The following is a 16,661-nucleotide window of genomic DNA, read 5'->3' on the forward strand; positions in this document are numbered from 1 at the left end:
TTAATCCATCCTTATGTCTGTATCCCTGGGCTGCCCCAACTGACCATGTCCTGGTGTTGTCTCGGAAACTTTGAAATGGAAAGGATAACCCAGGTGCCTTGGTCTTTACCCCGTGCTAGGCGTGTGGTAGGCATGGCCTGTGACTGTTACCTGAGACCCCTTGTAGACCCATGTGGGACCTTCCAGGGGTTGAAGAGCCACTGAGAAGAGGCATAAATCATGCCTAGCCTTCCTCTTTCTTTCTCCTGGGTTTGTTGTTCTGAATGCCTCAATATCTTCTTGGTTACTCTAAGAACTGGTGATACAGGCCTCCGTGCCTAGACAGAGACCAGAGAAGTACAGCTTCATGGGCAGCTTCTGTTCATATGCAGGAGAACCCTTAGAAACACATGTGTGGGCTGGCTGGAGAGATGGCTCAACGGTCAAGAGCACCCGACTGCTCTTCCAGAGGTCCTGAGTTCAATTCCCAGCAACCACATGGTGGCTCACAACCATCTGTAATGGGATCTGATGCCTTCTTCTGGTGTGTCTGAGGACAGCAACAGTGTACTCATGTGCATAAAATAAATAAATAAATCTTAAAAAAAAAAAAAGGAAGAAACACATGTGCACGAACATCTGTGTGCATTCACAGCCACAGCGTCAGGCAGACATGCAGACAATAAATACAGCTTACCAAGATGTCATTATAGGGGAAGGTTTGGGAATAGAAAAGACCCAGAATTTGAGTTTTCTTGAATGATGTGACCTTAAGTGTTTTAGGAACCTTGCCAGGCAGTAGTGGCATCCACCTTTAATCCCAGTACTTGGGAGGCAGAGGCAGAGGCAGGTGGATTTCTGAGTTCAAGTCCAGCCTGGTCTACCGATCGAGTTCCAGGACAACCCAGAGAAACCCTGTCTTGAAACAGAACAAAACAAAACAGTTTTAGGAATCTTAGTTCTAAGATCAGGGGACTCTGTTATCACTAATGATCCCAATATAAGGTAAGTGAGGGCTAATCGCTCCAGGAGAGATGCAGCCAAGCCCTTCATTATTTACTTGGGCAGCCGAGTATTGAAATGAATTGGAGGCCACTCATCCTTTCCAGCTTAGCCTTCTTTTAAAGAGAGAGGCCATTTTCATTTGGGGATCAGAGAGGAAAGCTTGCACCACCCTCTCCTGCCAGACTGACAAGGCTACAAGCAAGCCAGGCTGCTTAGGACAAGAGGACATGGACTGTGAAGAGTCTGGGATGTCTTAGCTTTCCATTGCTATAACAAAATGCCCAAAGCTTTTTAATTTATAAATGAAAAGGTTTATTTTGACTCTCAGTGCTGGAGGCTTCCATCCACGATTGGCTTGTCATGTTGCTTTGGGCCTTGCTGAGGGCACTGGATGGCAACAGTGGGGATTATTCACTGGAGCAAACTACTGACATCATGAACCAGGAAACAGAGACAGGAGAGGACAGGGGCCCACAATTGACTACCTAAGGGTAGTCTTTTCTTTCTTTCTTTCTTTCTTTCTTTCTTTCTTTCTTTCTTTCTTTCTTTCTTTCTTTCTTTCTTCCTTCCTTCCTTCCTTCCTTCCTTCCTTCCTTCCTTCCTTCCTTTCTTCCTTTCTTCCTTTCTTCCTTTCTTCTTGTTTTTGTTTTAGGGGGTTTTGTGTTTTCAAGACAGGCTTTCTCTGTGTAGGCCTGGCTATCCTGGAACTCAATCTGTAGACCAGACTGGCCTCAAACTCACAGAGGTCCACCTGCTTCCAGAATGCTGGGATTAAAGGCATGTGCCACCACCATCCAGAGACCAAAGGATTACTAGAATACTTTGTTCCTTAAAAGACCATGGCATCTCCCAGTAGTGTCAGCCTGGGGACCAAGCCTGAGTCATTGGGGAATAGTCAATATCTCATCTGTAGAGTAGACCTCTGTTTTGGTTCTTTTCCTTACATGCACATGTACATGAGTACAGTGGCAGCATGCATGGGTATGTACATGAGTCCAGCAGCAGCATGCATGGGTATGTACATGAGTCCAGCAGCAGCATGCATGGGAATGTACATGAGTCCAGCAGCAGCATGCATGGGAATGTACATGAGTCCAGCAGCAGCATGCATGGGAATGTACATGAGTCCAGCAGCAGCATGCATGGGAATGTACATGAGTCCAGCAGCAGCATGCATGGGAATGTACATGAGTCCAGCAGCAGCATGCATGGGAATGTACATGAGTCCAGCAGCAGCATGCATGGGAATGTACATGAGTCCAGCAGCAGCATGCATGGGTATGCACATGAGTCCAGCAGCAGCATGCATGGGAATGTACATGAGTCCAGCAGCAGCATGCATGGGTATGTACATGAGTCCAGCAGCAGCATGCATCCTGCATGGAAGGGAAACAGGTGGGATGCCCCTGGACAGTGTTTAGCAGGTGGGCAGAGACTGCACCATTGCTGGACTCCCACTGCTTGCTCACTCTCGCTGCTCACACCCACCTCTCACTGACTGTCCCTAGACCACACCTTCTTAGAGTGTTTGCCATGTCATTTCAAGCGAGAGAAACATTGCCATGAATCAGAAGCTCTCGGGAGCCAGTCTCTTGGTATGTCGATGAGGATGGCCATAGTGCCTACCACGTGCAGCTGTGATGAGGGATCCCATGCAGAGGCGTGTGGGGGCTGACACGTGTCATGCTGCCGACACCATGACCCATACAATGCATACTTTTGTGACGACCATTTAACACAGCTGGAAAATTCTCATAAGACGGATGTGCTCACATGATGGTTAGTTCTGATGCTCAACTTGGCGCCTCTGGGAAGGATCATGTGGGAAGAGCATCTCAGTGAGGGGTTGCCATGATCAGGGTGCCCTGTGCCATGTCTGTGGGGTACTATCTCGATTGCTTTAATTGGTGTTGACGGCGCTGCTCCCTCAGACTGTATGAAGGTAGAGAAAGTTGAGTACTAAGTGTGTGTATGTCCCTGGCTTCAGAGGTAACATGACTATTGTCTCAAGCTCCTGCCACTGTGACCTCCCCACACTGATTGGCTGTAACCTGGAATTGGGAGCTAAACCAAACACTTTTACCCTAAATTGGTCTTTAAAAAAAAGATGTGTGTGTGTGTGTGTGTGTGTGTGTGTTTGCCTGCATACAAGTAAGGGCACTGTCAGTGTGCCAGATGCCCACAGAGATCAGAAGTGAGTGTAGGATCCTTTGAGATTGGTTTTACAGATGGTTGTGAGCTTCCGTGTGCACACCGGGGACCTGACCTGTGTCCTCTGAAAAGTCAGCAGTGCAGGTAGCTGCTGGGTCATCTCCATGGAGCCTACTCAGTTGCTTTTCTCAGGCCATTTTACCACAGCAACATAAATAAAAGCATGGCGATGCCTATGTAAGATAAATATGCATTGGTGTCATAGATAGGAACACATGCTAAGGTTTCTTGTGTCTGGCTCTGCATTCCACCTTTAATCCTTGAAACCTCTCCCAGAGTGACCCCAGCATCTCGGGAGGCTCCTGCACAGCCCTGCTCAGGTGTCAGGGCCCTGCATTATTGAGATCAGAGCTTTTGTTCCCTGTCCCTTGTCCTCTACCTCCCTTGAGGCCCCTGCAGCAGATGCAGATATTGAGGAAGGAGAGAACTTCTGACCCGTTCTCTTCCCCATGGCACAGGCAACCACTCCTGGGTATCCAAGACTCCCCTGCAGCCCCAAGCAAGCCTTGACCCTGTACCAACTTCTCTTCCAGCGCTCTGCAGATCTAGGCCAGCTTCAAAATGCCTTACAGCAGGTAAGAAAAGCCAAGTGCTGCTTCCAGGGGAACAGACAGGGGCCTGACTCCACTCTTGATCCCCTCTCCAGGTTCATGAGGGCTGTGACTGTCCCCCAGGTCTGGAGCTACCTATGACACTGCTGGAGATGGAGGGAAGCCAGCGGGCACAGGAGAAGGTAGGGGCTGGCACATGGGGGAAGTAGATGCAGAAGGCAGAGTGGATCTCCTCATATTCTCATTTCCCACCCATCTGCAGCTTCTCTGGGACTTGGAGCTGCTGACTGGGGTAGGGCTGGGCCTCTTCTGGCCCCCCTGGGCCGGGTACTGCAGCCAGAGGAGCCAGACTCAGTATGCACCGAGCCAGTGCAGCCAGTCCTGGGGCAGGAGTGTAGATGAAGACTTTGAGCAGCTGGTGAGTGGCTGAGTAGAGGTTCTGTGTGACACTGAAGGAGTCCCAAGGGTAGGGGCCAGGGGGAGTGGAAGGTGCAAGGGCCTTTAGGACTTACAGGTTCAAATTTCTGCTTTATGATTTCCTGTGGTCTCTAAGCTTCTTATAGCCTAGCTATGAATGTGGGTAATGATAGATCCTTCTAGATCTTTCTTCAAAGGCCTTTGGGAGAACTCCTGGACTCACTGGAACAAAAGGGTTTCTACCATACCCAACAAACACCATGCTCTCCTAATCCAAAGACTGAACAGTTAACTAGCTGGTGAAATCAACTGGGGCCATATGCAAGTCTTTCCATGTGGCTCCCCAGAGGGAAGGATGCCACCTGGCAGATCTAAGAGGTCAAAGGCACTGGTGTCCAGCATAGCCCTGAGCCAGAGATTCAGAGCGGCTTTTGCCATGGGCTCTCCTCAAGCTGGTCCATCCTTTGGAGAGGTGACTGGGTCCCAAAGCAGAGCTGAGAACTGGGATGGCACCTTAGTCCTGTCACTGAGGTCAGCTTAGGGGCTTCTCAGGCTGAGGCAGCCTCAGTAGTAACAATCATTAGGCTAGCAGTGAACAATACGAAAGAGTTTGATCAGCCTTGAGGAAGAGGTATCACAGAGGGCACGAATGCCAGGAGGCAGGACACCTGGGGGCTGGCTCAGAGCTTCCTTCCACACCCAGGGAATGCTATCCTGTGGGTCTGGGCTCACTTGATTCTTGCAGAGTTCCAAGCTGTGTCCTCCACTCCAGGCCGGGGAAGCCCACAGTGAGAGCCACCAGCTCCTGAAGGGGTGAGTCTTGCTCTCCAGGGACTGTACAGACTCAATGCTACCTCACAGTGACAGAGAACATTCTTCCCTTCACAGTCCCCCCTAGTGTCCCTCCTCCTGCCTCCATTTCCCGGGATCCACTGGGTGCAGGGGAGGCTCCCTGACTCAGAGTTAGGCAGCCTGAAGAGGCTAGGGAGATTAGTGGGGCTAGTCTAGGTTGCCTCCCCGCTGCAGCTGCTGAACTCTTACAGGAAGCTGGAGGAAGCCAGGAGTGATGGAGACCCAAGGCTGGAGGGCCCCATTATGCCTGCCAAGGCTGCACCTGGTACACCAACAGGAGAGGGGCAAGAAGCCGGTGGAGCAGGAGTTCCTGGAGCTGGTAAGCCAGACTAGACTGGGAAGCAGGGATACCTTCATCCCAGGTCATTCTTCATCACACAGCCTTTCACTGGGTGTCAGAGTCAGCTGGGGACGGCAAATAGGTTTTTAAATATATCTGCATTTATATATTTTTGTTTTATTTTTTGAGTCAGGGTCTTGCTATATAGGTTATTTTAACCTGGAACTTGCTGTAGATTCCAGCCTGGTCTTGAACTCACAATCCTCCTGCTTCATCCTCACGAGTGCTAGGATTACAGGTGTACCTCTGTGCTCAACGGAAGTAGGTTTTGTTGCCAGTTTCCAGCCTGGCACTGTGTCCAGTGGGATTCTGAACTGAATTTGGAGCTCAGACAGGAGCAGCAGGAAGAAGCAGCAGTTGATGCCCAAGGATGAAGGAAGAGATTAGCAACCTTAGGTGATCTGTCACCCTTATGCACAGGGGCTATACAGAGACACCGAGGACTTGGTCTAGTCTTTGAGATCACAACCTTGTGAGAGAGTTAAGACGTGAAGTAGGCAGGTAGGGTTTGTGGGACAGATGCTCTGGCCTTTCTTTCCCCCACCCTCTGCCTGTTGTAAAAGGAATTGATTCTCAAATTGTGTTCAACAATACACCTATCAAAGCTTTATACTTCCAGTTGTTTTATCACTGGAATGAAAGAGTGCTAATTGTTTCTTGTTTGATCGACAGAGGTTTTACAAGTATTATCTCTTGGGGAACGATACAATTTACACTGGCGGTGTAATATTACCTGGAGGTGGTGATGGTGGGGGGTATTACTCTCTAATAAGACCACAGATCAGCAGGAAGAAGGGAAGAGGTTGTTTTCCCACCTTTTGACAAGGTTTTCTAAAGCTGGAGAATTTTATAAAACTCCGTTGTTTAAAAAAAACCTTTGAAAGCTGCACGGGTCTCCATAGAAAACAAACGCCTGTAGTTACTATTGTAAATATTCAGCCTGTTTTCCCTGCAAGAGAAGGATGTGATAGTCTGCAAAGGAGCTCAATTTAGGAGCTATGAAATGCAGACCCTTGAGCCAATTCTGATGTACAGAGCGCTCTCCTGTCCACAGCTGCAGGGAGCAGCGGGCAGAGCGTCTCTCTTTTAGATTTCTTTTGTACATTATGAAGACTTGGCAGTTTTTAAGCCAGCTTCTTTTGAGTTTGCTGTCAGAAACAAAGAGCTAAGTAGGATTTTCTTTCATGACAGAGAAAGTAGGGCCCAGTGGGGCTCTTCTGTCATCCTGAACCTCCAGACACAGATAAAGTGTGTGTGTGTGTGTGCGTGTGTGTGTGTGTGTGTGTCATTACGCCATAGGATGGCCCTCCTTGTGGTGTTCCTGGGGGAGGAAGAGTGCAGGATCCTTAGAGAGGTCTCTTCAGGCTAAAAAGTTGGGGTCGGCCGTTGCAGACACAGGTGACTCGTGGCACTGCATACAGCCCGGGTATGCAGCGCGTGGTAAGACAGTGGGAACGAAGGTACAGGAATTGTGACTACTGGAAATAGAAGCACTACCTGGGCATCCTCATTTTTATTTTTTGTTTTTTGGGCTTTTTGAGACAGGGTTTCTCTGTGTAGCCCTGGCTATCCTGGAACTCACTCTGTAGACCAAGCTGGCTGTAAACTCACAGAGACCCTCCTGCCTCTGCCTCCTGAGTGCTGGGATTAAAGGCATGGGCCACCACTGCTCAGCTTCAGACATCTTCATCCTAATCTGGGTGTAAGAGGCCAGATGCCAGTAGACATCGGTCATTGTCTGGCTTTTCACCCTCAGGTTGCTTACATCCGACCAGCAGCAGTAACTTCAAGGAGCCAGGAAACTCAGAACTTAAGGTGAAAGGGTCAGAGGGTCATGGGCAAGAGCCCTCTGGGGGCAGAAGGGGTGGAGTCTACCTGGGAGAAGGCTCCTGGGTATAGTGGGGCTATTGGAGGTAAGAGGGGCCAGTGCTGAGACCTTTTAAACAGTATAAAATGGTTAAGTACACTCAGAGATCAGCAAAAGTGGGTGGGTAGAGGTGGTAGTGATAGGATATGGAGCCCACTTGGGGAAGAGCAGTCGCGGGGCTACCGCACAAACTTTTTGGGCCCAAAATGCTTTTTCTTCCTAGGACCCAGGCAAGATGGAAGAAAGGAGCCAAACAGAACCAAACATTCAGAGTTCCTGTGGACAGACTCTCAGAAGTACACAGGAGGGAAAGCTGGGCCAGGAAGGCCCAGAGCCCTCTGACCTGGCTTCCCAGGGCTTGTCAGCTCTCCAAGACCCCTCCAAGGGGCTGGGCTCCGGCCTGAGTCAGGAGAGAGCAGCACCTCAGACACTGCTGACTCCTCAAGGTCACCCAGAGGGGACACCACAGGATCAGCGTGGCCAGTCACCTCAGGGTTATAAAGGAGAGTCAACTCAGGGACAAAACAAAGGAGTTCCTCAGACTCAAAGTGAAAGGAAGCAGGTTCAACAGGGCCAGGAATTAAAAACCCCTCCATTGCAGGAAGGCAGTAAGTCAGAAGTCTGGGGGGAAGTTCAGGGAGGAGCCACAGTATGGCGCCAGGAAGAGGACAAGCCTCAGGGTCATTCCAGTGACTTCTACAAGTCCCCAGAAAAGCCCATCCCTCAGCATGTGGAAAAGGGGATAGCAGGACCCCAGGGTGGGAGCACCCAGGTGACACAGGCAGCAGCCACCCAGGAAGGGACTTGGGCTCCTCCCACCCCACCACAGCTCCAAGGCCCAGATGGCGGGATACTTGTCTCTGAGGCGCAGGAGCGCCAGCCAAGGCTCCCCAGTGCTCTCAGGGAGCAGAAAGTCCCTAGGGACCCCAAACCCTCCAAGGACGCGTGGCCTGAGCCCCGGATCAGAGAGGAGGCACTGGCCAGTGCAGAGCAGGGGGTTCTGCAGCGACTACTAGAGCTGAACGGAGCAGCCAGGCAGCGGCGGCAGAGGGACCGCGAGCAGCAGCGGCTCCGGGTGAGTCCCAAAGGCCCGGCCTGCCGGTAGTGGTGGGGATGGGAGAGTTGCCTAGGCAGAGCCGGCTGACTGCCACCTCCCCAGGTCCTGGAACGACTCCGCATCCTTGCGAACCACCATCGCCGGGTTTATCCACTGGGGCTCCCTCCCAGCGTGGCTCAGAAGGTACCACAGGCAAGAGGGGAGAGGGGACGTGGCCACCGCGGCTGTGTCCCCCGCAGCCAGCTGCTTCTGAGGGGCTCAGCGAGAGGGGCGGGTCCAGGGCGGTCCCCTCTTGGCCACACCTACCCGCTCAGAGCTCTTGCCACCTAGGAGGACAGAGCAGGACGGCAACGCGTCTTGAGGGAACTGCTGGAACAAGTGCATCGAGGCAGGACTTTGCAGCTGCGGGCACTCGGGGCCAGGTAAGAGGCAGGCAGGGAATGGTAGGTGCCCCTTTGCCCTGACATTTGATTGACAACCCACCGTCTTCCCAGGAACACCCAGAACTTCCAGGAGCTACTGTCTCCTGGCACCGAGGAGCCTACTCTTGGAGAATAGCTTCCACCCTACCCAGACTGCCCCTTCCCTTGCTGGGTCCCCCTGGAGATTTGGAGCTGATGATTAAGGAAAAGGCTAAAGGGGTGACCCTACTAGGTGTGAGATGGTTTTAGAAAGGCCCAGAGGGAACCATTAAGGCCAGGGAGAACACACACACACACACACACACACACACACACACACACACACAGAGTCTCGCACACATTCTCGAACGCACACGCATGCATAGAGCAATGAGGCTCCACCAGAAATCCTCTTATTTCTTCTTTTGGTTCCTAAGTCACTGCCAGGCCCAAGCTCAGAGGGCCAGATCTCGAGGGTCCAGGAGTGCAAAGGCACCATTCTTACGGAAGAATGACTCAATTCGGCACATCTTGCAGGAGACCAATTCTTGCTTTGTCGGAGGGCCTGGGAAAAGATGTCAGATACTAGAAATGGGTTTCTGAGGAGGGGGTCTCAGAGCACAGGAGTTTCCCACATAGCCCTAAGACTCTACCCATGTTGTATCTGCCCTGCATAAATAAATAAAAAGGACTTCTGAGAAGTGAGGACTACAGGAAAATACGTTTGGGTGCTGGATAACTGGACTCAGCTGACTGCCAGGATCATCGGGTTCTAAGATGTTCCACTGGGGCCTTTTTTGGGCATCTAGATGATGGACCACTGCACTCTCTCCCCAGGGCCAACAGGTCAGAGAGTGCCTCTCAGCTACGTTTGTCACAGGGACAAACTGTGGAGACATGGGACTTTCCTTCTACCTCCACCTCACTTCTGGGGCTTCCTCTTTCTTCTGTGGGGAAGGCCGGTCCCTTACTTTCATCTCAGAGGAAAATGAGGTCACTGTGTTGCTCCCACCCACCCACCTGTTTTGCACATGCTCAGGCAGTGGGACACACTCCCTAGAACCTCCTGACCCGTAGGTTAGTGAGTGAATGGATACTCCAGAGCCCTCATCAACCCAATGGCACATACAGCCTTGGTATTTTCCCTACACTTTTGAAAAGCCACCTGGTCTCTCCTTTCTGTCCTGGCTGACAACCTACCTTCAGTCTCTCAGAAAAAAACAGGTGCTCACCTTCCTGCCAATGCCACCCCTACATGCTGGCCCACCTCCCTACTCCCTTCAGGTAAAATTCCATTCTTAGCTCTTACCTAACTCCGCAAGGCCATGCTTCCACACACAGCTGCCTCAGTGACACCCTGAACCTACTATGGCCACCACGGACCTGTCTTCAAACACCACCTGCCCTGTCCTCTTCTAATCTCACGAGCAACTACAACAGAATCTGTGGGTCACCCTTGCTTGCCCTTCCTGTCTTATTTAAACCGGCAAGAAGCCCCATGGAGTGGTGTCTAAAACATCCTTGATATCAGTTCTAATCCTAATCACGTCTTGCCAAGATAACACAGGTGCCTAATTCACCTGCCCAGGAGCCTCCGTGTCTCAAATCCAGCATCACTCACTTGTTTAAATCCTCACTAGCTTCCCTTCAAATTAGGACAGAACCCTTCCCCATATCATTTAGCCCTCAGCCTTAAACGCCTGCGATAGGCCTGTGCTGAGGATCCGGCTGAAGCACATGCCCTTGCCTCCCTACCCACCACCATTCCTTCATTTCACAGAGCTTCTATTACATCTATCTCCACAATCTGGCCTTTCCCCCCGAATGTTTTCTCTCCAGCACATGGCAGGCGCTCCATGTTTGTGAGGGGACTCATTTATGGGAGGTCGAGGCTCACCCAGCTGCCAGCCATATGTGAAGTTGGTGGTGATGGGGAACAGGTAACGCGTCTCTGGCAGATCCAGTTTTCGGGTGTTGAGATACTGGTAGCGCCCCTGCAAGTCGTGGGAGATGCCTTCATACAGCAGGGCTTTGGTGTTAGGCGCAACTGGGTACATATCTGACAGAAAAAGAGGCTCTGGGGCAGGGCTGGGGGCTTTAGACGGGGTTGTTTTGGAGGCTGGTGGTGGTGGTGCGACTGAGGCCTTAGGCAACAGGGTGGGCAGTTTGCGGGGCAGACGGGATGCAGCCTTAGCCTTCTGCTTGGCCTTCACCAGAGTCCCATATTTGCGCTGCCATTCGTAGCGCAACATCATCTCTTTGAGATATTCCTCCTTCCAGAAGTTTTGCCGCAGGGTGTCCATGTTGAGCTGCCTCGACATGGTGGCAAAGGAATGAGCAGTATCAGGGTAGCTATTGCTGAGTGGGCATAGCAAGTGGACAGTGGGTGGCTGCCCTGGGATGGTCACTTAGCAACCAAGCCTTGCCTCACATAGGGCCAGTGTGCTGCTTTGAATATTCTTGGCCCAGGGAGTGGGCACTATTAGGAGGTGTGGCCTTGTGGGGTAGGTGGTGTGTCACTGTAGGGGTAGGCTTTATGACTTTCCTCCTAGCCACGGAGGAAACAGTCTGCTCCCGGCTTCCTTTGGGTGAAGAGGCAGAACTCTTAGCTTCTCCTGCACCATGTCTGCCTGGATGCTGCCATGCTCCCGCCTTGATGATAATGGACTGAACCTCTGAACCTGTAAGCCAGCCCCAATTAAATGTTATCCTTGTAAGACTTGTCTTGGTCATGGTGTCTCCTCATAGCAATGGAACCCTAAGAAAGCCAGGATTCTGCCTGCCATTGCCCTTGGTAGAGACCCAGGTTACCCTTTCTGGGGCAGCCTAGAAAGGCTCACTAAACATCTGATTCCCAGACCTGTAGGCCCCAGGCTCTATGTAGAGCAGGGGTTCTCAACCTTCCTAATGCTGTGACCCTTTAATGCAGTTCCTCATGGTGTAATGATCCCCCAACCATAAAATTATTGTTGCTACTTTATGACTGTAATTTTCCTACTCACTAATTGTAAATATCTGTGGTCTCTGATGGTCTTGGGGACCCCTGTGGTTTTGGAGAGCCACAGGTTGAGAACACTCATCTAGAATGACAATGACAATCCTAGGCAATTGGTCTGTCCCTTGGGCAGGCCCCTCCCAGCACCGTGAAGACCCGAGGTAAAGCAGCAAAGGTAGAAAGACTGGGCTCAAACTTTGTCCTCCATCGCTGAAGGCAGTCTCTGATCCAGGTGACCAGTCCTTGAATTATTCCCCCCACCAATTATTCTTCACCTTGCTTTTCCATATTTGCAAGTCTAATGTCCCCCAATGCTGCAACTATTTGGAGAGAATAATTCCTTTAATATCAACAACGATACTATTAACAGCACAGGGAGGAGGCAGTGGAGAAACGGTTGGGCTTTCTTTCTCTACCCAGCCTAGACCTGAACAACCGAACCCCAACAGCTTACAAGCCACTCAGTGAAGAGGAAGGGAGGGGCTGGAAACCAAGGCTTGACACTTAAATAGAGCATGGCAAACCAGGAGAGGCCTGGTCATGAGGAGGGCTGAGGGTTGAGCAGCCCTAGCGCAGGTCTTCAGCAGTGAACATGCCCTTGGCCCTGCGCAGGATGGAGTCTTTGGCTGCATCATAGGGATGTTCCTTGGACGGGATCTCCAGGACAGCTGGAATGGACCTCTGGTGGGCATCCAGGGCGTGCCGAACCATCTCTGCGATGTACTGGTTTATGAGAATGATGCCAATGTCATCCCTGTTTAGAAACTGCCTGTTGGGGGAGAAGAAGAGGAAATGACATTGGCCGGAGGCATAAGGCCTTCAGCCTTCTCTTTCCTTGGATGAAGCAACTACACATAGGAGCTCAGAACCACACTGATCAGGGTTGGAGTCCACACATCTGCTTGTTGAGGGAACTGGTAGTGAAGGCCAGGGTGCAAGTCAGTGTGTTCTTTAAGCTGCCTCTGTGGAGGAGAGGCAGAGGAGAGAGAAATAGGAGCCCCTCTGTATCTCCATAAAAGTCTAGAAACACAAGGACCTGATTAACAAAACAAACCACCACCCACCACCACAAAAAAAAATGGAGGAAGAGGAGGAAGAGGAGGAGGAAGAGAAGAGAAGAGAAGAGAAGAGAAGAGAAGAGAAGAGAAGAGAAGAGAGGAAAAAGACTAGTTGGTAGTGGAGTTCAAGGCCAGCCTGGTCTGCAGAGCTAATTCCAGTACAGTCAGGGAGGGCTACACAAACCCTGTCTTATAAAACAAAACAAAATTTTCTTATTGATAGCGGTTGAAAGGGAGACAAGTTGCAAGGATGGAGTGGCAGGGCGATTCCTTACAGTATACCTTTTGCTTTTTACTAAGTTTTTGAGATAGGGTAAATGAGACCACTGGACGCCTCGAGATCTATACTGATTAGGGCAGGGGATGGGCCAGGAGGACTTCTGCTGTAAGCCAAAGGCAAGATGGAAAGAGGAAACTCAGCAATGAAGGAATCACCATTTCCAGACAGACTGTCATTCTGTCCTTCCTCGCATGTGATCACCTCCACACACAGACATGCACACCCATTCAGCCAAGTATTTACTCATTAAAAGTCATTCACTGGGCACCTACTTTGTGTCAAGCATGGAGTAGATTTGGCTTGGTGATTTTAGGAGCCCTTCCTGTTGGAAACGTGGTAAATCCTTGGAAGTAAGATCTGTCCTCCAGTGACAATGGAGGTCACTTTACAGGTGTGCTAAGAGATCAGTCTCAGCCAGCACCAGGTCAGAGCCTGCCATGTTCCAGGGAACTAGTCTCAGCCAGCACCAGGTCAGAGCCTGCCATGTTCCAGGGGACTAGTCTCAGCCAGCACCAGGTCAGAGCCTGCCATGTTCCAGGGGACTAGTCTCAGCCAGCACCAGGTCAGAGCCTGCCATGTTCCAGGGAACTAGTCTCAGCCAGCACCAGGTCAGAGCCTGCCATGTTCCAGGGGACTAGTCTCAGCCAGCACCAGGTCAGAGCCTGCCATGTTCCAGGGGACTAGTCTCAGCCAGCACCAGGACAGAGCCTGCCATGTTCCAGGCAACTAGTCTCAGCCAGCACCAGGTCAGAGCCTGCCATGTTCCAGGCTGTGGGAACTAGTCTCAGCCAGCACCAGGTCAGAGCCTGCCATGTTCCAGGGAACTAGTCTCAGCCAGCACCAGGTCAGAGCCTGCCATGTTCCAGGCAACTAGTCTCAGCCAGCACCCCTGGACTGGGCTATTTAGGGGAAACAGATGAGGGCAGTTTATTCCTGAGATTTGGCATAGTAATTCTAGAAAAGGAATGAGGAAAAAAATAGAGAGTTGGCACCCTCAATTCTAGTCAACAGGGCACTTTCTGGCTTAAAAGGAATGCCTGCACCCAGTTTTAAAAACTATGACCCAGGGTATGACGTGAAGATCTGAAGTACAAAGTCTTTGGGGAAGGCCATACTTCCCAGATGTTTTGCTCATTGTGCCCAAGACAAATGGAAACCCCAAGGCAGACTGCAGGGAGCTGAATAAACAGAGTAGATAGTAACTTAGAAGACACAGGTAAAGCTGCTTGCTATGCAAGCCGGGTTACTTGAGTTCAATCCTCAAAGCCCATGGAAAGAAAACTGACTCCACAAGTTGTCATCTGACCTCCATGTGTGCACACCTACTCACGGACACACACAAACGCCGTAATTAAAAAGAAAGAGTTGACCTGGGGTCTGCCTCCTATGGCTAATGGGTCTTCTTTGGGCCTGTGCCCTAACCTATTCGTCCTTTATTTTTCTCACTAGTAAGTGGGAATAACCTTACAGGACAATTGTGAACCTCTAAGATAAATGAAGCGTGTACACACACACACACACACACACACGAGTCCACTGTCCGGAACTACGCTGGAGGTGGTTTGTTTAGGATACAGACTAAGGTTCAGAGAATACGCTACAGGGACCCCGGAAGAGGGCTGAACACGCCGGTCAGCACTGGCCAGAGGCTCCAAGCGTCCAATTACAGGCGAGGCAGACCACAACTCCACTCCCCTCCTAAACTGACGCACAATCATGTGATGGGGAGAGTTCGTGGACCTGCGGTAGGCCAGACCCTACTGAGCCCCAAAAGGGAACTTAGATGGCGGAGGCCCCTGCTCAGGGTGGACAGACGACTTCCGGGACCGTCCGGGTCCCCACCACCACCTGACACCCAGGTTATCAGGCCACCAAGCACGGGTTCTCCCCGTGCATGTTGCAAGCGGAAGGTCCCTTTTAGGCCTCACAGGCTACCGTACCTGAAAGTGTCTTCGATCTCATTGATAGTGGTATCCTTCTCCACTACCAGGAAATTAGGGTGGCGGTTCTTGTTTAGCTCCCCTATGCCGCCCAACAGGAAACCAGTCACCGTGTCCTCGTCTCCAATCACCGCGATTAGCTTACCCCTGCCGGCCATCCTGTCGGCCAGGCAGAGCGCTTCCCAAACACCTGTGATGCCCCGCCCCCGCAGAGACCCCGCCCTTCAGTCATGCGCAGTTCCCCGCCTCCCGGGCATGCGCATTAGCAGGAACTCGCTCACTCTGCGTACTCCTGCGCCATAGAGGCCGGAACCACAGAACTACGTCTCCCAGAAGGCTGAGCGTCACAGGTCTCTTGCTGGCATTCTGTCCTTAATTTCTTCTTTCTTGGAAGAAACGCCTTTTGAACCTAGTGTTATTAGAGACCGAGACTTTAGGGGACATACTCTCTCTCTCTCTTTTTTTTTCTGTGTACGTTATTTTGGTTTTGGCTTTTTTGAGACAGATGGTTACCTATCTCAGGCTGGACTTGAACTTGCAGTGTAGGAGAGGACAGATCCTATTGCTTCTACTTTCCGAATGCTGGTATTATAGGCCTGTGCCACTACACAAAACAGAACAGTGTGTGCTTGATTTGTTTGACTTTAAAAAAAATCTTTTTATTGTTACATTTGTGATTTTGGAGGCAGTTGTAGTGCGGCAGTGGAGCGGGTCACAAGTCTGTGAGGTCATAATACACCCTATGAGACTCACCTTGGGGTTCATCTGGTCAACCCAGTGCTTTTTTTTTTTTTTTTTAAAGATAGGTCTCAGGGCTGGAGAGATGGCTCAGTGATTAAGAGCACTGACTGCTCTACTAGAGGTCCAGAGGTCAATTCCCAGCAACCACATGGTGGCTCACAACCATCTGTAATGGACATCTGATGCCCTCTTCTGGTGTGTCTAAAGACAGTGCCAGTGTACCCATATTTATGAAATAAATAAATAAATCTTATAAAAAGAGATAGGTCTCACTATTTGCCTCCCAAATATTAGGATTTAAGGCTTGTGCCTGCCACTAGGCCAAACTATCAACCCCCTTTTTTAGTTTTATTTGGTTGTTTTTTGAAACCTGCTATATGTAGCCTTTTCTGGCCTGGAACTCAGAATGTAGACTAGGTTGGCCTTGAACTTGCAGCAAGGGGTCCTACTGCGTCATCCTCCTGAATGCTGGGACTACAGGAATGCACCACTATTTCCTGTCCCTTCATTTGTTTGTTTCAACTCTTGCCTCAGTCTGAGATTACAGACATAGGCTACCACAACTGTCCAAGGACAGATATTTCCTAGCTGGAAGGTCAAGGTCTGAATTGGTATGATGTACACATGCATGCTAACTATGACATGGCTAACAATCACTGAATATATATTAAATTACCAAAGAAGTAGGCAAATGAATGATGGCACTGTGCAGTGCTGTAGAAATCAAGCAAGGCCTCATGTTAGTTGCTAAATTTAGAGACTTGCATAGAAACAACCCTAGCACTTAGGAGGTTTGAAGCAAGAAGATTGGCACAAGCTTGGGATATTGTCTTAGGGGTGAGAGGGGCACCAGCACATGTGAAGAGGCACTGTGACTAGGGCAACTCTTAGAAAGGTTACATTTAATTGGGGCTGGCTTACAGATTCAGAGGTTCAGTCCATTATCATGGCAGGAAGCATGGCAGCT

At 50.6% G+C, this 16,661-nt stretch overlaps 3 protein-coding genes across 3 annotated transcripts; 1 reads left to right on the top strand and 2 right to left on the bottom strand.

Moving 5' to 3' along the window:
• Positions 1 to 3,883: 3,883 nt before the first annotated feature.
• On the top strand, positions 3,884 to 8,837 carry LOC147004021 (uncharacterized). Its single transcript, XM_085840767.1, is given in 9 exon segments — positions 3,884 to 3,928; positions 4,009 to 4,164; positions 4,909 to 5,012; positions 5,207 to 5,334; positions 7,112 to 7,170; positions 7,446 to 8,297; positions 8,382 to 8,471; positions 8,610 to 8,701; positions 8,774 to 8,837. Coding segments are annotated over 9 exon segments (1,590 nt in total).
• A 179-nt stretch (positions 8,838 to 9,016) lies between these two features.
• Spmip1 (sperm microtubule inner protein 1) lies at positions 9,017 to 11,908 on the bottom strand. Its single transcript, XM_021165746.3, has 2 exons — positions 10,578 to 11,908; positions 9,017 to 9,245 (listed from the first exon to the last, which is right to left on the bottom strand). Exons 1-2 carry the CDS (start codon positions 10,999 to 11,001, stop codon positions 9,136 to 9,138), a joined length of 534 nt encoding a protein of 177 aa, XP_021021405.1. The 5' UTR covers positions 11,002 to 11,908; the 3' UTR covers positions 9,017 to 9,135.
• Positions 11,909 to 11,998: 90 nt separating this feature from the next.
• Positions 11,999 to 15,180, bottom strand: Atp6v1f (ATPase H+ transporting V1 subunit F). The gene is made up of 2 exons (XM_021165292.1): positions 14,954 to 15,180; positions 11,999 to 12,444 (listed from the first exon to the last, which is right to left on the bottom strand). Exons 1-2 carry the CDS (start codon positions 15,109 to 15,111, stop codon positions 12,243 to 12,245), a joined length of 360 nt encoding a protein of 119 aa, XP_021020951.1. The 5' UTR covers positions 15,112 to 15,180; the 3' UTR covers positions 11,999 to 12,242.
• Between the last annotated feature and the right edge of the window lie 1,481 nt (positions 15,181 to 16,661).

Source organism: Mus caroli, unplaced genomic scaffold (assembly GCF_978045245.1).
Source record: "Mus caroli unplaced genomic scaffold, Mus_caroli_1 scaffold_7, whole genome shotgun sequence".
NCBI classification, from domain to species: domain Eukaryota; kingdom Metazoa; phylum Chordata; class Mammalia; order Rodentia; family Muridae; genus Mus; species Mus caroli.